Consider the following 26,785-nt stretch of genomic DNA (forward strand, 5'->3'; position numbering starts at 1 on the left):
CCTTTCAGTTCGGCCTTCGTTATCAGCCCACCGCAGGAAATTTCATTTTCCCACGGTTTGGGCCGATTTTATTTCATCTGCCCCCCTGAAACGATGCCCGAAACCTGCCCCAACCCTTCAGATTTAAAAAAAACCAAACAAAACAAAACCCACCCCAACCCTTCAATTTTAATTAATTGCAACCCCCTACCATCCTGATCCCCCAAGACTTGTCCGAAACCCCCCCCCCCCCCCAAGACTTACCAAAAGTCCCTGGTGGTCCAGGAGGGTCCCAGGAGCAATCTCCCCATCTCAGGCTGTCGGCTGCCACTAATCAAAATGGCGCCGATGGTCCTTTGCCCTTACTGTGACAGGGCTATCGATGCCATTGGATGGCCTCTGTGACATGGTAGGAGCAATGGACGGCCGGTGCCATCTTAAAAATTGGCGCATGCCATCCATTGCTCCTACCATGTGACAGAGGCCAACCAATGGCACCGATAGCCCCTCTCACACGGTAAGGGCAAAGGGCCATCGGCGCCATTTTGATTAGTGGCAGCCAACAGCCTGAGAGGGGGAGATCGCTCCTGGGACCCTCCTGGACCACCAGGGACTTTTGGTAAGTCTCGGGGGGGGGGGGGGTCAGATAAGTGGCAGCTGACAGCCTGAGAGGGGGAGATCACTCCTGGGACCCTGCCGGACAACCAGGGACTTTTGGTAAGTCTTGGGGGGGTGGACAAGTCTTGGGGTGTCAGGATGGTAGGGGGTTGCAATTAATTAAATTTGAAGGGTTGGGGTGGGTTTGGGGTTGGCTTTTTTTTTTTTTAATGTGCCCTTTCTTCTCTCCCCAAAAATGATAAGAAAACTACATGAAATTTCATGGGTTTTCTTATCGTTTCGGTGCCCCCGAAACGTGATGAAATAGGAAATAGAGTCAGTATTTCCTATTTCGTCGCAAACGAATGCACATCCCTATATTCTAACAGAAAACAGAATATATATTTGCAGAGGTTGCTTGCAAAATCAGACACAGCTGCAATCCATTATTACTAAAGGGAATTAAAAGAGAAGTGTCTCTTAACTGAAAAATAATCACTATATATATATGCTAAAAACAAATGTAGATCTCACACCACCCAGGTTGTACTGATTGCTTAGCTTGCAAACATTATTAGCATCATCTGATTTCCCAGTATCTTCATCAAGATCTACAAAGTTGAGTACAGACCAGTGAAACCTGCATCTGATTGACTGAAATGTTCTATCCATATTTCAGACTATTATAGTGATACAGGTAATTATAGTGAGGGCACGAACTGCGCAAAATTCCACTTATATCTCAGATAAAATCTCTTAATCTTGATTTGGAGCAACTTGATATTCCAGTGTAGCAGAGACTTGTGTTATGTTACTTTAAATTGTGACAAATGACTATGTGGAGCAGTACATTGTGAATTGGACATGCACCTATTAAGAATACCATGAAGACATCAACAGTGTATTTCAATTTATAACGTAAGTAGGCAAACTGTTGTAATGAGTAATTTTGTTCCTATGTAATTTCTAAAGAGGAACTTGAAAGAAAATATGCCAGCCATGACTGTCAAATGGTATATATCTTTCAATTTCCTAAAATAAATAATGTCTCTAACACCTACTATTTTAATGCACATTCATTTCAATTATCCTAGTTTCTCCTATCTAAAGTACTATTGTAAAATGTGTGATTTAAGTAATGTACTTTACCATGCTTCTTTTTTCAGACAATCTCAAGTTGAATCCTCTTTCATCTATAAAAGTGTATTTAATCAGAATATATTGAAATATTGTTCTTTTTTTATTGAACAGGTTCACTGGAGAAAACTATTTTTGTGGACTGCCATAAATGTGAATCAAAACATCTACCAAGATGTTTGCAACTAAAAGGTCAGGCCATCTGTTTTCTTAACACCTAAAGCAATTAGGTAGTGCTAAAATGATTTTTTGTTCTACCAGTCAAGACTTAGGTACTTGACTTTCAAAGGAAAGCGGTCACTTGCTGCTCTGTGCTGGAATCTAAGAGACCTATTTACTAAACCATGTTGAAACCGAGCATTAAAGCTTAATTGTAGCTTGGGTCAGTTCCGGTGGTATTCACTATTCTGCACTAATTGAGTGCTGCAGTTCAATGTGGGTGGTAATGCGAGGACGTTACCAGAGATTCCCTGAACCTCATCCCTGGTGATATTAAAAAGGCATGAGGTGCCAAATTCTTACCCCAGACTCCTTCCCCCTGCATTGAAGCACCCCCTTCCAAAATACTTTTATGAAAAATGTGCAGGTCAAAGGGAAGCCTTGGGTCAGCCAGCAACATTTTGTATAATGGCACCAGTGGAACAGGAGTTTCTGGGGATCACTGCCATTCCATTAGAGACTTGGGGACTCCTGCAGGTAGAGGGAAGGGACTTGGCAGGGTGCCAACATGGAAGGGTGACATTTTTCACTTTTGGAGTTGGAGATAGGGTTCAGGGCCAGTGGAATTTACAAATCTACATTATTTAGGGAGTGCCAGAGAGGTCTTTTTTTTTTTTCAGGAAAAGAGTTTAGAAGGGATGGGCTTTAATATAGGGAGGAGGTTGTAACTCAGTGAGTCATTCCCCTTGAAATATCACCCAGAGAGGTGACCAAGATGTTGACCTGCCAGAGATCTCAGAAGAAGTTAACTAGACCATTTAAGGTATAGGTGATTTCTGCACTTAATGAGGGTTATGATAATCCATTTGCATGTCAATGAACTGTTTTGAATGCATTTGCATGAAGTGAAGCTCATTAGATTTTTACATGCATTGTGCCTGATTTTTCAGACAAGATCAGTGATGTGGAAATCCAAGTTACTGCTAATATATTTTTAATGGATGTAGAATGCCTATTTTGGTGCGTAACACGTTAACACATTACTGAAAGCTTAGTAAATAGGCCTATAATTTAGAAATACTTAGGGGGCCACCACAAAAAGATGTTTTGCTTTTCTAGTTCTAGCTCATTGATTCAATAGACTGAGGTTTAATCAAGCTAATCAATCTGTTTCAAAGTTTGCTTGGAAAGTGATGTCACAGTTTTGTTCAGATGGATACTCTGATTTCTTAGATAAAATGTCAGAAATGTTTATTAACTGCAAGAATACTAGCAAAATAAGATCACTGTAAAGCCTGTATCATTCATTGCAGTTCTTTTATATTATATCAACCACAATAAAACCTCATTCCTTAATCCTAATTTAAACACATTAACTGCTGAAAAATATTTTATGGTGGAAAGTGGTAGTTTCATTCGTGGCAGAATACAATACCAGTAAAGGTTACTGTGGCCTTGATGTAATCATTAACTGCTACCCAACCATCTTGTATTCAGACAGTTAATGCCTCAAAAGATTTTTTTTTTATTTTTTTTAATGATTTGCAAAATATTTGTGCATTCACACCATACCAATTGCCCTTATCTTTCTAAACAAATTGCATTTAAAAATCTTGCTTTCATGCCATCTGATCACGTATAGACAGTATTGTTCATAGCAGCATGTAGACGCACACGTAGGCATTTTCATCGGCCTGACCGCTTGTACATGTGCACACAATTTTAAGTGGACATGCGCCTGTGCGTGCAAATACCGCTTCTACTGCGTAAGTGGGCGGATTTTAAAAGGCCTGTGCACTGACGTCACAGTTTGTTCCCAGTTTGCCAGTTAAGGGAAAGGACTTCCAAACCCCCTTAGTTTAATAGCCTCCCTTCTGCTCAGATAGTCCTTACCTTTAAAACCCCAGTGATCTGCCTGGACAAAGGTGAACCAGTAGATGATGTGTATTTGGATGTTCAGAAGGTATTTGACAAACTCCCGAAGGAGAGGCTTCTAAGAAAACTAAAAAGTCATGGGATAGGAAGCGATGTCCTTTTGTGGATTGCAAGATGGTTAAAAGCAGGAAACAGAGAGTAGGATTAAATGGTCAGTTTTCACAGTGGAAAAAGGTAAACAGTGGAATGCCTCAGGGATCTGACTTGGACCTGTGCTTTTTAATATATAAATGATCTGGAAAGGTGAGGTGATCAAATTTGCGGAATTATGCAGAGTAGTTAAATCTCAAGCAGTTTGTGATGAATTGCAGGAGGACCTTCTGATACTGGAAGACTGGCTTCCAAATGGCAGATGAAATTTAACGTGGACAAGTGCAAAGTGATGCATATATGGAAAAATAACCCTTGCTGTTGTTACACAATGTTAGGCTCTATCTTAGGTGTTACCACCCAGGAAAGAGATCTAGTTATCATAGTGGATAATACATTGAAATTATTGGCCAGGTCTGATGTGGCGATCAAAAAAGCAAACAAAATGTTAGGAATTATTAGGAAGGGAATGGAAAATAAAATGGAGGATGTCATAATGCCTCCATGGTGAGACTGCACCTTGAATACTGTGTGCAATTCTGGTCACCGCATCTCAAAAAGGATATAGCTTCACTGGAGAAAGTGCAGAGAAGGGCGATCAAAATGATAAGGGGCATTGAACAGCTGTCCTATGAAGAAAGGCTAAAGAAGTTAGGGCTGTTCAGTTTGGAGAAGAGACGACTGAGGGGGGATATGATAGAAGTCTACAAAATCATGAAAGGACTTGAACAAGTCAATGTAAATTGGTTATTTACTCTCTCAAATAATAGAAGAACCAGGGGGCACTCCATGAAGTTAACAAGTAGCTCATTTAAAAGAAATCGAAGAAGGTTCTTTCACTCAGTGCATAGTTAAACACTGGAATTCATTACCAGAGGATGTGGTTTCAGCAGTTAGTGTTACTGGGTTTAAAAAAGGGTTGGATAAGTTCCTAGAAGTTAAATCCATAAACTTCTATTATGGTAATTAATAAGCAATAGCAGCTTTTGATCTATCTACTGTTTGGGTACTTGCCAGGTACTTGTGACTTGGATTGGCCACTGTTGGAAACAAGATACTGGGCTTCATTGACCCTTGGTCTGACCCAGTATGGCATTTCTTATGTTCTTATGTTCTAACTTACATGTCATCTATAGCAGAAATGAAGCTATGCAGCAGGGGATTCCGGCACGTGCCCGTGCACGTAAATATTTACGCACAAATTTTAGATTACAATCTCAGAAGTTCATTTGTGCATTTGTGCATTTTAAAATCCGCGTGACATTTGTGCATTTGTGCATTTTAAAATCCGCGTGACATGTGCTGTCCCGATATATTCATACATCCCCTAATTTTGGTGTGCATCGGAGATTTAAAATTCACCTTTTAGATTTATGGCCACAACCACAGCAACCCAACATGGCTGCATTTCAAAACAATGTCCTTCGTCAAGGGATAAACTTAACTTCTCTCTGGTGAGTCAAATTGCGCAGCTTCATGCTTCTTAACTGTTCTCCTCTATTTTGATAGAGGTAAAGATCAAGAAATTAAGTTTATCCCCTGAAAAAGGACATTGTTTTGAAACATGGCCTTGTTGGGTTGCTGTGGAGGTCCAGAAAGCTAAGTGTGATTGGACAGTGTGAAAGCAAGATTTTTAAATGTAATTTATTTAGAAAGCTAAGGGGTAGATTTTATAAAGTTGCGCACGCGTCCATGTGTGTGTGTTACCTGGCACACACATGGCCACGCGATTTTATAAAACGTGCACGCATGTTATAAAATTGGGGTTGGCGCGCACAAGGGTGTGCACAATTATGCAACTTGCACACGCCGACGCCCGCAATCTTCACCTGTTTCCTCCCTGCCGACACACGATCCCCCTGCACAGCAGCAAATGGCCGCTGTGCCAAGGGCCTCTAGCCCCGCCCACTCCCCAATGCCCCGGGACATACGCGAGTCCTGTGGATTTACGCACGTGATCAGGCCTTTTAAAATAGGGGATTTGCGTGTGTAACCTTTTTAAAATCTGGGCTCAAGTGCCTTTGGTATGACGTGAAAGCAAACCTTTTTGCAAATTACAAAAAAATAATTTAAACTCTTTTGAGGCATTAACTGAATATGAGGTGGTTTGGTGGTTGTTAATGATTACATCAAGGCCACGGTAACAAAGACTGGAATCTTATTCAGCCATGGATGAAACTACCACCTTCCACCATTTTTCAGCAGTTAATATGTTCAAGTTAATATTAAAGAGTGTAGTTTTATTATTGTTGGTATCACATTAACATTCTTTATGTGAAGAATGTGGTTATTGGTTTCTTTTATATTGTATTGCATCAGACATTGGATTATATTTGCACCTGGATTATATTTGCAATTGGATTATATTGGGATATTACCAATAGAGATAGGGGGGAATCTCATTATATTTTTCAAAAAATGTAGTAAGTTAGTGACATAAATTGCTGGAAAAGAAATAAAAAATTGTTTAAAGTTAAATTTGAATGATATCAGAAGTGACTAGTATATTATTTGTGGAATAAAAGAGTTTGCTTTTTTCATAATCACATATTCATTAAATTGAAAGAAGAGCTATATCTCATTGCAGTTTTAGTTTTTGGTTTGCACTTTTGCTTGTAAGAACATTGTCACTTGTGGCCAGTTAATACTAATCTTACTGATGATTTTAATTGCAGAACTATGCTACGTTATTATTTACACACTAGAACAGCCATGCGTACGTTGGCACAGCTGCTAATGATTCTTCACAACCGTGTCTACCTACTACTACCATTCATCATTTCTAAAGCACTACTAGAAATAAGCAGCACTGTACAGATACCATAAAAGACAGTCCTTGCACCATGGAGCTTACAGTCTAGACCGCTGGCACTGAAACCTCTTTAGCAAGCAATCTTGGGCTTGAAGAAGCTTAATTAAACATAGACATTACTATCAAAGAGACACAGGAAGAAACACATACAAATTTAATTTTATTTCAACATCTTTGATAGACTTAATCCTTGATAAATTGTTATATCAATTTTCCAATTTTGTCATGGCAGGAATAAAATGTTATAGCTGAGTGTGTATGATATCGTTATATTGGTCTTTAATTCTGATTAATACAAAGGCAGGATCATATCATGGGAGTCATTGACAGGGGTTCTGGAAAAAGAAATTACCCACAGCAGAATTGCATACTATACGTTTGGCTGCATTCTGCAGCTTTTCCAATTTCTTTTAAATGCAGGTGACACAAAATAGTTTTTTCTAGTGCTGGTAGGCAGTTTTTCCTTGGATGCTGTTCTTAGAGCATCACTTTTTCTCAGCATGGGAGAGTAGTCACTCACTTAGAAGAAACATTGCTTTTTGCAAACATTACAGCCATGAATTAACAGCTTCTCGGCAGATATACTGTAGAAATAATTTCAAACAAATAATAAAAAAAATGGTTTGTAATACTTTAAAACTCAAAGGATATTTTATATATTTTATTTTTAATCTTTATTTTTTGGTTATAGTTGCTTCCAGTATTATTCGGATCTAACTGTAATGGATCTACAACTTGCCATTCATTATAGTATATAAAAAATATATTTATTTATTTATTTATAACTTTTCTATACCGAAGTTCAAATAACAGAGTTACTTATCACTACGGTTTACATTTCAACCATAAAAACAGACAGTAAAAATAATTGTCTTACAATGAACAAGGAGGAAATAAACTTGGATACAACTTTAAGCAAGGGGAAAAGCTAAGTATCAAACTAGTAAGAACTGGATTATTGGGGTAGTGGGCCAACTGGGATAGGGATGTTGACTGGTGGAGGGGGTGAGGGAAGGTGGTTACTACAGCTAATACATCTGTATATGAGCTTATGATAAATTTAAAAAATCAAGCCCATTGCTTATTACACTAAAATATTCAGATGATATTATATTCTTACAATGATATTTAGTATATAATCTATGTAATAATAATTAATTCATCATGCTTGTGTGGACACTTAGTTTAAGCCATTTCCCATTGCCCTGCGTATATGGTAAAAATCAAAGCTTTGCTAAAAAATAGTATTTTTAAAGAAAAGATTCACATCTAAACTCCCCTGTGCAATTCAAAACAAACACAAAACAAAACTCTGTGTAGTTGATGTTACAATAGCCATGGTAGAAGTGACTAAAATAGGATATGATACATGGTTAGCTCAGGCTAGGTGATCCTTTCTCAGTGTCCTGGAAGCAGAGATGGTGATTATCAACCAGGTTTCTTCTCTCTGAGTTCCAGGAGCAGAGAGACACAGTGAATGTGAGGCTAGGCATTCCCTTCCCTGTATCACAGCATAAGAGAGAGTAAGCATATCCACACGTTGTTTTAAATCACTTATTCATTTGAAACTTTTATATTCTGCAACATCCACACATGTATATGGATCAAAATTAAAAACAGCTTTAAAAACAAACAAACAAACACAAAACATCAATAAGACACAAGCCACTATAAAATCATCAAATTAATGTGAACTACATTAGCAGATTATGACTGCTTGTCACAGCTAAGGAGCTACGTGTTGACAAGTGAACTCACTCTGCTAAAACTAACAAAAAAAAAAAAAAATCTACCATTGAAACTCAGCACTACTAACCAAATGATTGCGTAAACAAAAAGGTTTTCAATCGTTTCTTGGAGGCTGAAAGTGAGGGATCTCCATGTAAGGCCTCTGTGAACTTATTCCAAAGAATGGGGCTTGCTATTCAAAAGGTGCTAAATATGCCAATCTCACTGCAGAGACATCTAATAAGTTCTTACCAGAAGAACCACAAATAGGTTGATTTTAAAAGCATTGCTTGATCAAAAATGCCCATATGTGCGAATATGGGCTACACGCGACCAACGCAGATTTTAAAAAATCATGAAATACACACATGTGTATCCATGTGCCCATGAGGAATAAGATGATGGAAAAGGGGTGGTGAAAGGGCATTTTGGATGGGGCCAAGACTTACTTACAAAACTCCAAATTTTAAAAACGAATCACACAGCGCGCATAGGATAGATATCCGCGTAATTTTACTGCTGCATCTGAGGATGAGCAAGTCTGTAGATCTCAGGTTTTAGGGCTTATAGGACAGGGTGAGGGGTCTGGGTCAATTGGGCAGTATGCAGGAGGAAGAACCAGAGGAGGTCTGAAAGTCCTCGCTATTAACTGGACAGACTGGTTACTAACTGGAAAACTGGGAATGTGCCTGTTTTAAAATTTTTTGACACACGCGTGTAAAAGCTGACATGGTTGAGTGTGCGAGTAACCTCTTAAAATTAGAAACATACTAACACACACTTGTTGCTTTTTAAAACATTCATGCGTAAGTATGGGTACATTAGGAAATACAAAAAGAATAGATGCCTTGGTCTTTTTCAAATCCTTTATTGAAGTGGAGACGTAAAAGAATAATACAGCCTGACTCTGGCCGAGTTTCGCCATTCTCGCAACGGCTGCCTCAGGGGCTTAGATATACATTCATGGACTCATGATGGTGGAACAAACCGTGCGCTTGTTTTTCAATTGTATATGTGTCTATGTAATCCGCAAAAGTATTATATCTTGTCACTTGTACAGTCAATCATATTCTTATGAATGCGTTGCATCTGATGGCTCCTTAACAGTCCACATCCGGATTCGAGTCTCCACTTGTGATAGCACATTAGACGCAATGTATTCATAAGAATATGATTGACTGTACAAGTGACAAGATATAATACTTTTGTGGATTACATAGACACATATACAATTGAAAAACAAGCGCACAGCTTGTTCCACCATCAATGGTCCATGAATGTATATCTAAGCCCCTGAGGCAGCCATTGCGAGAACGGCGAAACTTGGCCAGAGCAACATACGTGGGCAGACAAGAAAATATGGACCACAAGAACTGAAGAGGAACTGAAGATGAAGACGAAGACTGCTGACACTGTAGGAGAAGACAAAGACCACTGAAGCTGGAGACAAGACAAGAACCAGGAACTGAAGACAAGATGCAGGAACTTGGGAACGTTAAGGCAACTCACTACACAGGCTGTAGGGAGACCTGTTGCTGAAGCAAGGATGGGTTGTGCAAAAGAGCGTTAAATAGGCTTAAGCCTGTGAGGTCATCAATGGGTGGGTGGGGGATTTCCCACTGTGGACCCTTTAAATGATGTGCTGTCGGGCACACACACACCTAGGAAAGCCAGGAAGGAAGGTGGCAGCATCCCACTATGGAGAGGCATTGGCGGCATTCTGCCGCATGGGCAGGAGAGGAGGAGAGCTGGAAGCATCCCAAGGAGATCTGGACCTGAGGGCGAGTGTGGCAGTCCATGGGAGAAGCCCACGGACAGCCAAATGTAACAACTGTCAGGGAGTAAAGCAGCAGGAAAAGAGGGGAAGAACATGAATTTTTCAAAAGGGGGTACCAACAATAGTGGCATGAACCCTCAAAAGCAGTACAAAACGCAAAGTAGCACCAAGAGTGGCATCAAAAAATCCAAAGGCACCATGAACAGGGAACAAAGCAGAAAAGGTAGCAGAATAGGGACGAAGTGCAAAGCAGCTTCCCACAGTGCCAAGAACACCCCAAAGTGTACAGTTTGGGATGTGGCAGCATGGCAGAGTGGCAGAAAGAACCCCAAGGTATAAAATTTGGGTATGGCAGCAAGGCTGAGTGGCAGAAAGATCTGCAAGGTATGAAGGATATAGCAGCAAAGCAGAATAATATGGGAAATGTCTGTCTTTCTGTTGAACCGTATAAGGTGTACTGGATGGGTGAATTTTACCACTCCCTCAATGCTGTAGAAAACCGGCACGTGACGCATGAATGGCTTGTTGTTGAAGTTCGTTTAGGCGTGCGTTCGGGCGTTGGGCCTACAGATCCTAACCAACCCTTCCTCCCTCCCATCTACGGTCCAAAGGCTCGATTCTGCCTGGCTAAGTCTGCTGCTTGCCCCCAAAGCTCCCTGCATCTGATTACATTTAAAATACAGAGACTGGGAATCAGAGGCAATTTTTCTACCTCCCCCATCCCTAGCTCCAGAGTCCCATTTGTTTAGCAAAAGATTGTATATCAGGGACCCCCCACCACTCCTTCTCCCCCCTTCAATCCTTACCCTCCCACCCTCACTGTACCTGAAATTACTCTGTATCTTCAGCCCGGATCACAATAGCTTCTTACCGTAACCCAGGCCTATAATTTAGTTGGTTAAGTGGCTGAATATGCCAAATTTTCCATATAGATGGATAAATTTTGAATATGGACCCCCTTATAATTAATACTATAATTATCATTTTGTGGTTTGCTGGTTATTTAAACCACTCTACTTTTAGTCTCAATTGGAGATAAATAAGTCATTTCAAATTAAATGTAATATGGGTGGTTAAGGAAGGAAGGTCAGGTAAATAAATAAAACTGAGGAAATAAATTTAAGAGGAAGAAAGGAAACCCTAATGATGTTTTTATTCACTCACTCACTCTGCGTACCTCTAAGGTGAGCCTCTTTTAAATTTGTAATGATGTGAGTATGCACAATGGCATACCATAATCATATATTCATCAAATAAGTTATAGTGATCAGATTGTGAGTCACAGAGAGGCAAATCATGATGCTATACATTATCTGAGATTAAATTATCACAAAGTTCTTGCTTACTGTTCTGACTAAGGGCCTCATTTTCCCAAAGAGTTACCGCGCGCGATACGGCTGTACCGCCTGCGCTAAATTCGCGAACCGCGATAACAAGCATATATCGCGGTTCGCGAATGCAAATACGGAATAATGTATTCAGGGGGTGGAGTTGGGGCGGGGCAAATGTAAAGTAGGGAGGAGGTATCGCGTGGCGCGAACCCCGCGGCGGTGTTAGCGCGAGGTATCGCGTGGCGCGAAACCTGCGGCGGTGTTAGCGCGGCTCCTAACGCGGCCAATAACTACAACCCTTTCAAATGCGATACAGTCTATCGCGGCGCACAGCGCGCAGCGCGCTAATAGCGCATTGAACGAAAATTTGCCAAACCAATCCCCATAGACCTACAAATGTAGAGCTGGCCAATAAAAAGGCCTGTTCTTAGTAGGTGAATCTGCTCCACACATTCACAGTGTATGGGGCAGGTACACGCCATGGCTGACCAGGCCCAACGCAGACGCAGACGCCAGGATGTTGGTCGACGTCGCCATCATTACAGGCATCGGATCTATCTGCCACGAACCTCATTGCTGGGAATGCCAGAGGATGTAGTCATCAGCAGATATCGCCTCAGCACTCGTGCCATCATGGAACTATATGGAGACATACGAGGTGCCCTTGAGGCCCGAACCCGAAGGAGCCGTGCCATCCCCGGCCTGACCAAACTCTTGGCCGCCCTGCATTTCACAGCAAGTGGCTCCTTCCAATCCACGGTAGCTGTTGTGGGTGGCATGTCACAGAGCACCTTTTCCCGGTGTCTGCACCAGGTCATTGCAGCTGTTATGGACCGCATGCCTCGCTACATAGCATTCCCACGCAACAGACAGGACCTGATGGACCTCAAGCGTGGTTTCTATGCCGTTGCCCGCTTTCCAAATGTCATTGGAGCTATTGACTGCACCCATGTGGCCATCGTTCCACCCCGTGAGACGGAGGCAGCCTACCGCAACAGGAAGCAGTTCCACTCCCTCAACGTGCAAGTGGTGTGTGATGCTGGAATGCGTATCCTCTCGGTGATGTCCAGATTCCCGGGGTCAGCGCACGATGCCTTCGTACTCAGGCAATCAGCTCTGTTTCGCAAATTCGAAGATGGCCTGTTTGGCGATGGTTGGCTTGTAGGTAAGATCCACATTAACATGCATATAACATTTTTGCAAGGGTCATCTCTGTAATGGCACACAAAGGTGATATAGACGCCTGTTGTGATGGAGTCACAGGTCCCCATCACAACAGACCTGAGTGGGACATTGTGTTACTGAAAGTGGTGTAATGGCTCAGGCACCCAACCATGTACCATTGGCTGCCAAGCACAAACTATGCAGTACGCCTTGTATGTGGCATGGCTTGCTCACCTCACCGCACAGGTGGACAGCCTACACATATTGGGTGTAGGCATGGATACTGGCAGTGTGCAAGATGAATTGGGACCTGTCATGTAAGAGCAGCTCACATCCACAGGTGTTAGTGAGCCCCTGACGTTCCTGAGACCTTGCATGAACATCTCTACTCAGTTGTGCACATTGAGGGGCAGCCAGTTGACACCATGTATGTTGTTGGGTAGGCATACCGACAGAGAAGGTGTACCTGAGCACATATGTCAGTACACAATGCCTGGTGTGCATACTGCATATGATTTAAACACAGGGATGTCAGGACAGTGGTGTAATGCACCAACTGCATACACAGAGCTGACATACATCTCACTGTTTAGGGGCCCTTCACGTGCTATAACGCCTAATAGCCACACACCAGCTGTGTGCCAAAGCAATCCTGACACCACACACATAAGGTGTAGGGAAACAGGAATGGGCTGCCTCGTGCCATCCGGTTCAACTGCATGTATTGAGCACATACACCCATGGGACAGAAACATAAGTATGTGTAATCTGTTCCCTATGTCATTGCTACAGGAGACGCAGCCTATGGATGCAGGCCCTGGCTGATGACCCCGATCCCCCAGCCTGCCACAGCACAACAGCTGGCCTATAATCGGTCCTTAACTGCTACCCGCATGGTCATCGAACGTACCATCGGCCTCTTGAAGAGCCGCTTCCGATGTTTGGACAAGAGTGGGGGAGCGCTACTGTATGCCCCCCCCAAGGTTGCTGAAATAATCCTGCTTTGCTGTGTGTTCCATAATGTGGCTCTTCGCCATGGAATACCTGTGGCTATAGCTCCAGACCTCAGACCTGATCCCCCATGTGCGCGTGCACGATGGCATGACACCACACTCAGGGGTAGCCAGGTTCGCCAACACCTTATACAGACACACTTTTAAGGTTGGCCTGGGGCAGACCCCTGCCCCAGACGGCCTGTTTGCCCACCAATGGGTTAGGACATAGGTTAGTGTGCAGAGCTCCTTTCAGTCTGCTACGTGCTTCACCTGCTATGTGTGTCCACCCAATAACTGTGTGGGGTGCTGGCCTGCCACAGAGGATGTAGGCCATAATAGGGTGGGGAAGCGCTGCCTCAAGCCTCTGCTGAGGTGCTGTATGTGTGATACCTATTCTGTGCCATTGGGCTAAGCACTTGCTACATACTCTGGGTTGCTGTGCAGTGCACTTCTGCCATCCAAGGTGTACCACACACCTGTGTTATTCCAGATATGGCACACATTATCTGATGGAGTTACCCAGCAACACAGTGCACCTCAGCAGCAAGGACGAGCTACCTGGCCATGCATGCTCCTGGAAGCAGCACACACACATGCCGTCAGACCCCTCATGATATAGATGGCCCCTGTTGGGACACACTGCCACCATTTAATGCAGGCCGGACATACTCCTGTCATGACATCTCACCTGAAGAAAGTGTCAGCAGTGCTGGCTGCACGGAGCTGTGGGCTGGGGCTACCCAGCCACCCTATGCATGTTTGGCTACAAAGGTGATGGCCTGACTGTTGGCATGTGATGGGGAGGACAGCGTGTCAGGCAAGGCGAGAAACCAATGGCTGACCCTATCATCTATGGAGATGCCAGACATGGCTGTTCATGCAGGCTTGTCCATAACTCCACTATTATTTAACTCCTAACAGTCAACACTAGGGATGTGAATCGTGTCCTCGATCGTCTTAACGATCGATTTCGGCTGGGAGGGGGAGGGAATCGTATTGTTGCCGTTTGGGGGGGTAAAATATCGTGAAAAATCGTGAAAAATCGTGAAAAATCTAAAAATCGCAAAACCGGCATATTAAAACCCCCTAAAACCCACCCCCGACCCTTTAAATTAAATCCCCCACCCTCCCGAACCCCCCCCAAATGAGTTAAATAACCTGCGGGTCCAGCGGCGGTCCGGAACGGCAGCGGTCCGGAACGGGCTCCTGCTCCTGAATCTTGTTGTCTTCAGCCGGCGCCATTTTCCAAAATGGCGCCGAAAAATGGCGGCGGCCATAGACGAACACGATTGGACGGCAGGAGGTCCTTCCGGACCCCCGCTGGACTTTTGGCAAGTCTCGTGGGGGTCAGGAGGCCCCCCACAAGCTGGCCAAAAGTTCCTGGAGGTCCAGCGGGGGTCAGGGAGCGATTTCCCGCCGCGAATCGTTTTCGTACGGAAAATGGCGCCGGCAGGAGATCGACTGCAGGAGGTCATTCAGCGAGGCGCCGGAACCCTCGCTGAACGACCTCCTGCAGTCGATCTCCTGCAGGCGCCATTTTCCGTACGAAAACGATTCGCGGCGGGAAATCGCTCCCTGACCCCCGCTGGACCTCCAGGAACTTTTGGCCAGCTTGTGGGGGGCCTCCTGACCCCCACGAGACTTGCCAAAAGTCCAGCGGGGGGCCGGAAGGACCTCCTGCCGTCCAATCGTGTTCGTCTATGGCCGCCGCCATTTTTCGGCGCCATTTTGGAAAATGGCGCCGGCTGAAGACAACAAGATTCAGGAGCAGGAGCCCGTTCCGGACCGCTGCCGTTCCGGACCGCCGCTGGACCCGCAGGTTATTTAACTCATTTGGGGGGGGTTCGGGAGGGTGGGGGATTTAATTTAAAGGGTCGGGGTGGGTTTTAGGGGGTTTTAGTGTGCCGGCTCACGATTCTAACGATTTATAACGATAAATCGTTAGAATCTCTATTGTATTGTGTTCCATAACGGTTTAAGACGATATTAAAATTATCGGACGATAATTTTAATCATCCTAAAACGATTCACATCCCTAGTCAACACACCTCACCATAGATAGGACTATTAGCTACCTCTGACAATGTGATTATATATACGTATCTTGTTTTCCTTTTCATATGTTGTCTTCTTACTCCATATTCTATATTCCGCTGTTACATGTAACAGGTTTTTCTGCACTATTGTTCAAGTGTAAGCTTATTTTGCACTCCTGTGTCATGTGAACCAGCATGATGGGACTATTGTCAGGAATGTTGGGATATAACAAACTGAAATAAATAATTACAATAAATAAAGGATTCCTCATACAGGAAGCATGTGTGGCTCTTAAAGTATGTAGGATACAGTGGCCTGTCGCCCTCATACTGTACGGTATAATGGTACACAGGGCAGGAAGGTGACCGATTGGGCTGAGGATTGGTCTGCGCTCTGACCATAACCATGCCTCCCCCCCAGTCTGGCCACAAGATATGCAAACCCATCCCACCCAGCTTGTGTGACTGGGACAGGTTGCTGTGTTGCCACTATCTGACAATGATGGTGTTGCCCACTGCAGCACCCCATACCAGGATGGCATCTCGGGGTACAGGTGGTACCTAGGCTCTGCATTACACACACCCCCCCCCCCCCCCCCTCACCACATCCACTCTTGCTTTGGCCCTCAAGCATGATCCCATGCAGATGTACACCTGGAGCCTACAGGTACTGGACCTTATGAGGGTGCACCTGTCTGGCAGCATGTGACCTGGCTGCACCCAGCGATGTCTTCCACAAGGGTATATAAGGAGGGCCAACGGTGCCATCAGCCCCTGCCATGGCTGCTCACAGTGTTCAAAAACCTCACACTTGGCCAAGCACATGTGCATCCTTAACAATTGTGCTACCTGCTGCACCACAGTTGTATGGTCCTGGTTTCCACTAGCTGGGTATGCAGACGTTAAACAGGCTGCACGGTATATGCTGTATGTTCTGACATGGCTACCTGTTCTTAATGAGGTGGAATGTGTCAGTGAAGCAAGATGTGCCTAAGGGCGCTGACAAATACCATCACAGTGTTCATTGTTGCACTTGGCCTCTGCCTCAGTGCATACATAGGCCACACAGTGCCATGGACATGGAGGCAACACTGTACACCATGTATGGCAAGCGTTCGACAGGTGACAGCTTCCTGATGTCCACGTACAGTGGACAACCATCAGTCAGGGTTTGTGTCCTCCATGGCTGCACCAACAGAGTCCTTAGTAATGCTATGAGTACAGAAGTGTGTGACACCCAGTGATACAGATCTTCATTATAATCTACTGAATTAGAACAGGTCAACAATCATTCACATGCTGCAGAACCCCAGTGTACCTCCCTCCCTACAGGTGTGCTGGTCAGTCAGACGGTGACAGCTAACCAATGTGGCACACACATCATTATCAGCAGAACATTACTGTTTCCACATGCTGAATGACCTGTGGCACTGCCTGACAGGCCATATGTGTAGGAGACCCCTTTACCTTGCTTCCCAAGTATGTAGTGCACAGGAGCTGGTGCACAGTGGTGGTACCAGTACTGCTAACTGCGCTGTGTGCAGGCATATAGGGAATAAGGGCCACACATGGACCTACATGTCCCTCCGCGTGACATAGCTGCACCCATATTGGTACGTTGGGAGGGTAGGCGTCCCATCCACATTATGTCCCTCAAAAAAGGCTTGCAGGTACAGGAGCTACACGACAGGGTTTGTGGCACAATGGGTGTGAGGTGGCTACATAACATGATGGTGACACAGGTCACACAGTCTGTGTTAAATGTCTGCTGAAAATGATGTGTGAGCAACATTGTTCACCTGTAACTGTCGCAACTGCACACCTGTAGGAAGGAAAGTCCACTGGGGTTCTGCAGCATGTGAATGATTGTTGCACTTTTGAGGGACAGTTATGTCTAACAAATATCTGTCACAACTGACCGATACCTGTGACTGCCCTGTACTGGTTAGCCAATCAACATGCCCTATCACCAAGGACAGTCCACCTTGGTGAGTGGCTGGCATATGTGTGTGTAGTGACCTTACATATGTGAAGACACTGTAGGACTGTGGACCACACAGTGTGGGCCATCAGATGGTGGGCCATGTCCACCATTGGAACAGGTAATGGAGGAGCCATGCACACCCCACAGCTAGGAGATGGCACCAGAGGGATGTGTGCCACTATGGATGGGGACCCCTTGTTGTGATATCTGCACCTTTCAGACCCACAAACTCCTACATGGGTGAGTAACAGTGACTGCACAACAGCAGTCACCACATCAGTGTGCACATGGACACCCGCTAAACACACTTAAGGGCTGTTAACCATGTGTTACACTGTGTGCACCCTGTACACAGGTATGACATGTTGCCATTAATATTGTCCCCTCTCTGTACAACTAACAGCCCACTTAGCTGGCTGCTGACAGTCAGTGCAACTGCTGTAATACACAGCATGCAGATAGCCACATTACCTTTCCCCTCCCACACTTGTCAGGGGCCCACAACCTTCATGCTATAAGCGTGCCCATAGGATGGCGTTCCTGGCACACAACCATGCTGCCATGGTGGGGATGCACAACGATATATGGGATTGCACACGGTACATGCTTCGCATGTACAGCTGGAAAGGCCTACACAGTATTGTATGCCAATGGTGCCTGGAAATTAAGAGTGTGCATGCCCTACCACTATCATGGATGTCGTGCATGCCAACCTCTCGGTCAGTCACCCAGCAGTGCTGGATGCTATCATCCAGTTACCTGCATAGGTGAGAGACCATCTAGGAAGCAAAGTTGGCTAGTACCTTAGCATCAGTTCGCCTTACTTACATGGTGTGGGTCATGCACAGATAGGTACCATACTGAACCCTGGTCAGATATCCATGTCTGGCCTCCTCACCAACATCAGTGCATGACATGAGCAGTGCTATTGCAAGACATAGCTGCCCACCTCTTCCCCTTTCCTCACAGATCAGGACTGCTGGCATACATCAGCAGACTCCATTACTGTGCATTCCCTGTACTGAGGAACAATACCTCTTCTACTGTCAGGGACATGTCTGGTACTGCCCTATGTTTGACTCTGTAAGGTATGTGGCAGACAGGTGTACATGTAGCAATAGTGACCCTCAGGCAGGGGACAGTTTGGACACTCTGTATTGCTGCAATGTGGGATATAGCATGCAAGGTGTGGCGGGGGGACACCAACAGCACATTAGGAACATAACAACGACACAATAGGTGGCAGGTTAAACAGGATATTTATTCCTGACAACATTCAGCAGGGTATAGTCAAGTATTATGTGAGCAGTAACAGCATACAATTGATGTTCCTAGGTATTCATTATCTGCAAGTACTAGATAGCTAATGGATCCAAAGGGATCCAAATCCGGACTACATCACTCCACCATCAGCAGTATTCACACATATGCAGGTAGTGGGTGTTATCAGTACTGGCAAAGCATGATTACCTAGGAACAGGAAGTGGCACCCCAATAGCTTGGATACTGTAATACATAGTTTACCGCTGGTCAGTATACAATGAGTAGACAGGCATAGGCCCCAGGCAGTCCATGTTGAAAGAGTGCACTGAAAGAGGACAGCCTGACAGGCCAGCCAGCAGAGTGAAAGTCCAGGCCCCAGGCAGTCCATGTTGAAAGAGTGCACTGAAAGAGGACAGCCTGACAGGCCAGCCAGCAGAGTGAAAGTCCAGGCCCCAGGCAGTCCATGTTGAAGAGTGCACTGAAAGAGGACAGCCTGACAGGCCAGCCAGCAGAGTGAAAGTCCAGGCCCCAGGCAGTCCATGTTGAAAGAGTGCACTGAAAGAGGACAGCCTGACAGGCCAGCCAGCAGACAAGGTACCCAGCGGTTCAGCATGTAGGCAGCAGGCAAACACATGACGGTTCAGGCTACAGCAGTGAAGGGTCAGGACCAGACAGCAGCAGCAGGCGGAGGACACAGCAGCAGCAGCAGCAGCAGCAGGAGACCCAGGAGGACACAGCAGCAGCAGCAGCAGCAGGAGACCCAGGAGGACACAGCAGCAGCAGCAGCAGGCGGAGGCTCAGGAGGACACAGCAGCACATGGCGTTTGGAGACATGAGGCACAGATTGCACCACACAACCAGCATCAACATGCCGTCAGCAGACCGGTCATCCTACAGCACACTGCCAGATTGTGCAGCTCTTGAAACAGAAGGTGGCAGACAGCAGAGTGGCACAGCGAATGGCGGTGGGAGACAGCAGAGTGGCACAGCGGATGGCGGTGGAACAGGTGAGCAGGTGGGTGGGAGCTTTGCATGGTGCGTCCCCCTCCATCTCGACGGCACTGCCCCTCTGTGGGGAGCAGCCAGCAGGACATCCTCTTCCATCTCGACGGCACTGCCCCTCTGTGGGGAGCAGCCAGCAGGACATCCTCTTCCATCTCGACGGCACTGCCCCTCTGTGGGGAGCAGCCAGCAGGACATCCTCTTCCATCTCGACGGCACTGCCCCTCTGTGGGGAGCAGCCAGCAGGACATCCTCTTCCATCTCGACGGCACTGCCCCTCTGTGGGGAGCAGCCAGCAGGACATGTTCTTCCATCTCGACGGCACTGCCCTTCTGTGGGGGTGTGCATCACAGTGTTGATTGGGTGTACCTGCCCATACCCCATTTATGGGCATGTTGGTCCCCTCAGGGCCCCTTGCCACGTCCAGATGGTCCACTGGGTGGTGGCAGCTTCTTCGGTGGACGGCCCCTGCGGCCTCGGGACACTGAGGGACTTGGCTGGGGCGTTGAGGTTGCCGATGAGGATGCCTGCAAGTCCGGCAGCCGCTGCACAATCTGCATCATGATGGTGCTAAGCGTGCCTATTGCTGCAGAGAGGCTGCTCCCTACATTTGTCAGCGCTGCTGTCATCAGGTGGAGGTCTTGCCTCTGCTGCCTCCATGCTCGCCTCAGGGCACGTAACTCCAGCGCCACCTGTTGCACCGTTGCGTCAGCCACTGGTTGCACCTGGGGTTGCAGAGGTGGCGCTGCTGGCGGTTCCTCCGGGCCAGGGGGATGTCCCATGACCATTGCTGGCCCAGCTTCCAGTGCAGGGCTGACTGGGGACATCACTGGTGTGTCCGGGATGGGTGGGGTACCCACTGAGCTCCCCGGGATGGCTGCCCGCAGAGGAGTGTGGGGGTGGCCCCACTCGAACTCCTCAAAGGCCTCAGTCAGGGTATAGGGGCTGCCTGGGGGTGGCATTGTAGCCTGCACCACCTCCTCCTCCTGCTCCTCCTCCTCTGACCACTGTGTCTCCGCGTCCATGTAGAATGGCCTCGTCAGCATGGGCGGCCGCCTGAGCCCTGGTGGATCCCTGCTTGTGCCTGGGCCCTCCCAGCTGTCATCAGAGGGCTGCTGCCTGGGACCAGATGGCTCTGTAGGAAGATTGGGGAGAAAGGGGATATACTGTATCAGTAACACAGCTGTTCTGTCATATTACTGTGATGTCACACAGGGGCAGCTAATGTAAAACCAACATGTCATTCTGCATATACAGTACAGTTGAGTCCTTTGGGACATTCCTCATGGCATGGGTGGTGGGGCTGAGGCCTGAGGCCTGGCCCTCATGGAGACAGTGAGCTGTTGCCAGCATGCCTTGCACCCTGCTGCCTGCCCCTTGCTGACTGGGGGAGGGGGGCTGGGCCCAGAAGCCTGGCCTGTGCACAGGCCAGGCTTCTGGGCCCAGCTCACTGTGTCAGTTAGGGCCTGGCCCTCATGGAGACAGTGAGCTGTTGCCAGCATGCCTTGCACCCTGCTGACTGCCCCTTGCTGACTGGGGGAGGGGGGGCCACTACAGTTCTGCAGAGCACATGGGTAACAGAAACTGAAACCTGGCCTAAACATTGTGTCACGACCGTTCACGGGGGGGGGGGGGGGGGGGGGGGGGCCCAGAGGGCAGCTTACCATCTTCGAGGGGGGGATGTATCCAGGTGGGGATGCAATCCCTCGAAGACATCTGGTCCCAGCCGCTCCATCAGTTGCTGCTCCATTGGGGTGAACCGGATGGGGCATGGGACCGCCCCATGGTCCGGATGGTCCGCCTGTGTTCTTCAGGTACTGGTTCCTGTCAGCGATGCGGGTCTTCAGCTGGGCCTTAATGTCGCGGTAGCGGTGGGCCACCTGCTCCCCGGTGCGAGGGATGTCGCTCTGCCGCTGTATGTGCCCAGCTATGCTGGACCAGATCTCGGCCTTTGCTGCCTTGCTGGTCCTCACCGACAGGTTCCCAAACAGCCGCGCATAGTGGCGCAGGACACCCTGGATGAGCAGGTCATTGTCCTCCTGGCTGAACCTGAGGGCACGCTGCCTGACCCTGGCCTGGCTGCCTGGTTGGGGGTGCCACTTCCGGAGGGTTTTCCTCCCTGTCCTCTCTCTCCCCCCCCCCAGGTTCCCCCCTCCCTTCCTCCCCCCCCACCTGACCTGCACTTCCCACTCCCTTTCCCTCTGCCCTGCCTGTCTAGCCTACCTCTTCCCGCCATCCTATCCGCCGCACCCCATCCCCCTCCCCCTCCCTCCTATCTCTTCCCTCCTGCCTATCTCTCCCACTACCCCTGTCCCTCTCCCTGCTCCTACTCCTCAGTCCCCTACGTCCCTCCTCCTCCTCCTCCTCCCTCCCCTCCCCATCCCCCTCCCCTCCACTACTCTCAACACCCCTCTTCTCTCCCTCCTGCCACTCCTCTCACGCTCCATCCTCCTCTCTCCTCCTCACTACCACCAACACCACCACCCACCACCACCACCTCCTCTCCTCCTCACCACCACCACCACCACCACCACACTCCTCTCTCCTCCTCCTCACCACCACCACCACCAACACACGCCTCTCTCCTCCTCCTCACCACCACCACCACCAACACACTCCTCTCTCCTCCTCCTTACCACCACCACCACCAACACACTCCTCCTCCTCCTCCTCCTCCTCCTCCCCCTCCTCCACACAGATGGACAAACAATTGACTAACAAACTTGCACTCAAACACAGATTACAAAAGACACAAGGTAAAGGGTAACAAATTATAACAGAAACACAGGACAGCGCACTCAGTATTCAATTCTCTAAACCACTTCTCTATACCACCAACACCTACCTTCTCTATCCAACACTCCTTCCAAACCCTCAAAGGAGGAGGGGCAGGAAGTCAGGTTTTATACCAGACACATTATCGCGTGACGCGGTATTTGGTTTCATTTTATATCGCGTACCGCGGCGTTGCCGCGGTACGCGATATTATTTTGAACTTTTCATCGCGTACTGCGATATTTGTTTCGCCGCACGCGAAACAGCTTCGCCGCACGCGAACCCGTTTCGCCGCACGCGATAGTAGCGCGTGCGGCGAAACATTCGCGAACCACGAAAATACACCTATTTGCATGGGCTACGCCCCCGATTTCTATCGCACGCGGTAACAATGCGTTACCACTGCGATAATGGAAAATGAGGCCCTAAGTCATTTAAATAATGTGAGTTGGATTTAAACAGAGTCAAAACTGATTCAGATTATTCCATTCAAGTTTTTGAAAACCTAGGATGGGTCAGGGAGAAATGACATTCACACCTCTATACTCTGAAAGCTTTTATATTATCAAAGGAAATCAGGTTTTCGGTTGACCTACATTTTCTTTACTACCCGCAGAAATAAGAATAATAGGAAGTGGCTTCTGAAAATTGTTCCTTTAAAAAAAGAGAGTATTAAGTTTACTTCCAAAACATTTAGAAACATTTCAAATGTGAATACATGTAACCCCAAATAGCGCATGTCACAAAAGCAGAGATTCAGGAGATATTTGACAAACATTTATATATATATATATATATATACATATATATATATATATTTATCATAATGTGGTCAACCCTTCTGTTCACCACCAGATGGCCCTAGGTCCCTTACCATCAGAATTAGTAACAGCATTGGGATCTTCCATTCTCTTTCAGTCTTTCCACAGAGCTGACTGTGATTGGCTATCCCAAAGCATAAAGTGGAGGTAGAAGTAGTCATTTGGAGTTAGGTTTTGAGGAGTAAGGAGCTCTTTTTATTTTCCCCTGCTGAGTTAGGCCCACTAACCCAGCTTGGTGTTTTTTCTGGTATTTAAGAGGAGATTCATCATCAGTACACTCCCTGTCTGAAAGGGTCTGCCTCCCCTTTTGAAAAGAGAGTGAGAGGTTTCTGTAGATTTTGGACAGGTTTTTGATAAGTTTTCTTGTTCTGGGGATCACCCTGTGCACAATTAAGCTCTGGAATTCATTGCAGAAGATGTGGTTAGGGCAGGTAGTGTAGCTTTGTTTAACAAAGGTTTGGATAATTTTTTGGAGAAGTCCATAAACTGCTATTAATCAAGCGGTTATAGGGAATATACACTGCTATTAATGGCATTAGTAGCATGGGATCTATTTAATGTCTGGGTACTTCCCAGGCCTTGTATCCTGGATTGGCCTCTGTTATAAACAGGATTCTGGGCTTGATAGACCCTTGATCTGACCCAATATGTTAACTTCTTATGTTCTTATTTGAGGGATCAGGAGGATGGAAAAAGAATCATGAAAGGGTGGGCTGACATCTGTGGGGAGTTCCTTTGGTTGTTGGAGTAAGAGATAGTAGCTTCTAATTGCCTAACTCCCTGCACATATACACTCCTGCAGCTCTTTAAGGTAGAGAGGTAGATTTTCTGAGGTTTATTTTTGGTAAGCTGTTTGGAGTCATAGCTAGCTAATAATTTACCATTGAAGAGAGTAACTGTACCCACCTTGGGACTGAATTGGGAGTTGATGTGTGATTATATTTGAAGATAAGCTTGTTATGGTCCTTAATCTCTTGAAGTTGTTTTTTTTTAACTACATCTTTATATGAATTATGCTGTGCTTTGAAATAGTTGGTTTTAGTGTGCGTTTATGACAATTGAACCCTCACTTGGTTCTCATAGTGTAACCTAAAAAGAAATAAATTTTAGGGGGGATGTGGGACTTTGATAACAGTTGAGTATTGCATTCACTAGTCCCTAATTTTTGTTTTAAAATATTTTGTGGGAGATCTAATTGGTTTTTGTGTTTTTGTTTTTATTCGTTTTTTGTGTTTGCTTGGGCAGTGTGTATATTTGTTTTTGTATATATGTATTTTATCTAGTGTATACATATTTTAGGTTTTGGTTTCCACCAGTGGTTTGTTTGTTTGTTTTTTTTGCTTTGATTTTTTTTCTTTTTTGGTCTTGATTTTTTGTTCTTTAAAAATTGGCCTGTATTTTTGCATGTATTCTTTTTTTTCAGATTATTTTTGCTTTTATTTGTGTTTATATGAATGTTTGCATAAAGTATGTATTAATGTTTATTGAACTTGTAAGACTCTGCATTACTTATTCTTTGGTTTATTTTTGATTAATAGTTGTACAATAAACCATTCATATATTTATTTGATGTTCAATATATTTGAAACTTTTCTTAAAAATAGCAAGAAAAAAATCTGCATATCTTAGCTACTCAGTGACTGAAAATAATTTTTAGGAGGTAATCAAATATTAGGCATTTGAAGTAATATCTCAAAATTATTTTATTATAATGTATTGTAATGTATATAATGTATACATAATATATATAATATATAATGTTTATATATATTATAATATTTGGTATTTGAGGTAATAATAGGAGAATATTAGGCATCTGATGTAGAGAAATCCAATGGATGATGTAACTAATAGCAAATATGAAAGAGATGTGGGTGCCACCATCTCTGATAATATGGAAAATCTAATGATAAACTTGGGTTTCTAGAGAGGTGTTACCAGAGAACCATATAAAGTGGTAAAGAGATTGTTATTCTGACAGGGTAGAAATTGAAGCGTCAGAATAGTAAAAACAAAAAATAGGCATATGTTGATTGTTGACAAATTATTTCTTTTTAATTTGCATTGCTTTTGATATGGCAAGGCAAAGTATACAAAAAGGATTAAATATTTTATTCACTTTTATTTATTTCATTTATATGCTGGCACTGTCCTGATCCAAGAACCAGTCAGCATGAACCAGATAAGCAGAGCATTCTTCAATTAAAATATAGTAGATTTAACAATAAAACATTACCGAAAAATCTGTCTGTAGACAGTAAAGTCCATAGGAGTTATCAAAATTGGGCCTATACCCTGCCACCAATATTGGCAAAGATCCCCAAAAAGGTCTTCTTGCATCCCATTGTTCCTGGCTCTTACGATGGCAAAACCTTTATCCAGCATAGATGTGAACTTTCTGTAACTCCTCTAAAATAGGAATGTGCTCTCATTTTAAACAAAATTTCCTGTTTGTTTTAATGTTATTTAGTTTTAAATAAAGCAGCAGGCACCAGTACTCAGTACAGGTCCCAGCCCTTCCCCTATCCAGTGCCCTGAAAAACACAAACACCAGTGCTATCAAAATTTAAATATTAAACTCCTCCAGACCTTACTCTATCCGACCTCACACCCTCCCTCAGACTCATCTCACCCTATCTATAGAGTCTGACATGTTTAATTGGGGCAGAAGCAATCCCAAGTCACTCCTGCCCTACTGGGTCAGTATTTAAAAATGGACCCTGAGACTGGCACCATTGTGTTGTATGGAGATACAGCCGTACCTCCATACAAAACAATGGCACCATTATCTAATACCAAACTAGTGAGGCAAGAGTGACTGAGGATCGTTACTGTTCCATTTGGATGTCTAACAGCAAACACACAACAAGGTGGAATCGGTAAAATGGACTTTATTGACTCTTGCCTGCCCGACTCTGGCCGAGTTTCGCTATACAAGCTGCTTCAGGGGCTTTTGAGTCACTTAAATAGATTCAAATGAGCATGGACATCACATGTCCTGTGATCTCAAATAATCGAACAGCGAACTGACATTCGTAGATACGGCACTCACGCATACACTTTGTAAACGCTGGGCAGGTGAAAGTGGGATCCTTGTCCCTTCCTTTCATATTAAAACAAGTGGACATTCCATGAAACTAACAAACAGCAGATTTCAAACAAATTGTGGAAAGTATTTTTCACTGAGAACAATATCAAGT

At 45.4% G+C, this 26,785-nt stretch overlaps 1 protein-coding gene across 2 annotated transcripts in view; it reads left to right on the forward strand.

The window, feature by feature from the left end:
* Positions 1–1,837: 1,837 nt before the first annotated feature.
* OXR1 (oxidation resistance 1) overlaps positions 1,838–26,785 on the forward strand; it is a 1,217,970-nt gene continuing 1,193,022 nt past the window's right edge. The window contains exon 1 of one of the 2 annotated variants that reach the window (XM_029591868.1): positions 1,838–1,905. In XM_029591868.1, coding sequence (XP_029447728.1) covers positions 1,889–1,905 — 17 coding nt within the window. In that variant the 5' untranslated portion in view covers positions 1,838–1,888. The remainder of the gene's footprint in view (positions 1,906–26,785) is intronic. The other variant, XM_029591869.1, reaches the window with a different exon arrangement.

Source organism: Rhinatrema bivittatum, chromosome 2, assembly GCF_901001135.1.
Source record: "Rhinatrema bivittatum chromosome 2, aRhiBiv1.1, whole genome shotgun sequence".
NCBI lineage: Eukaryota > Metazoa > Chordata > Amphibia > Gymnophiona > Rhinatrematidae > Rhinatrema > Rhinatrema bivittatum.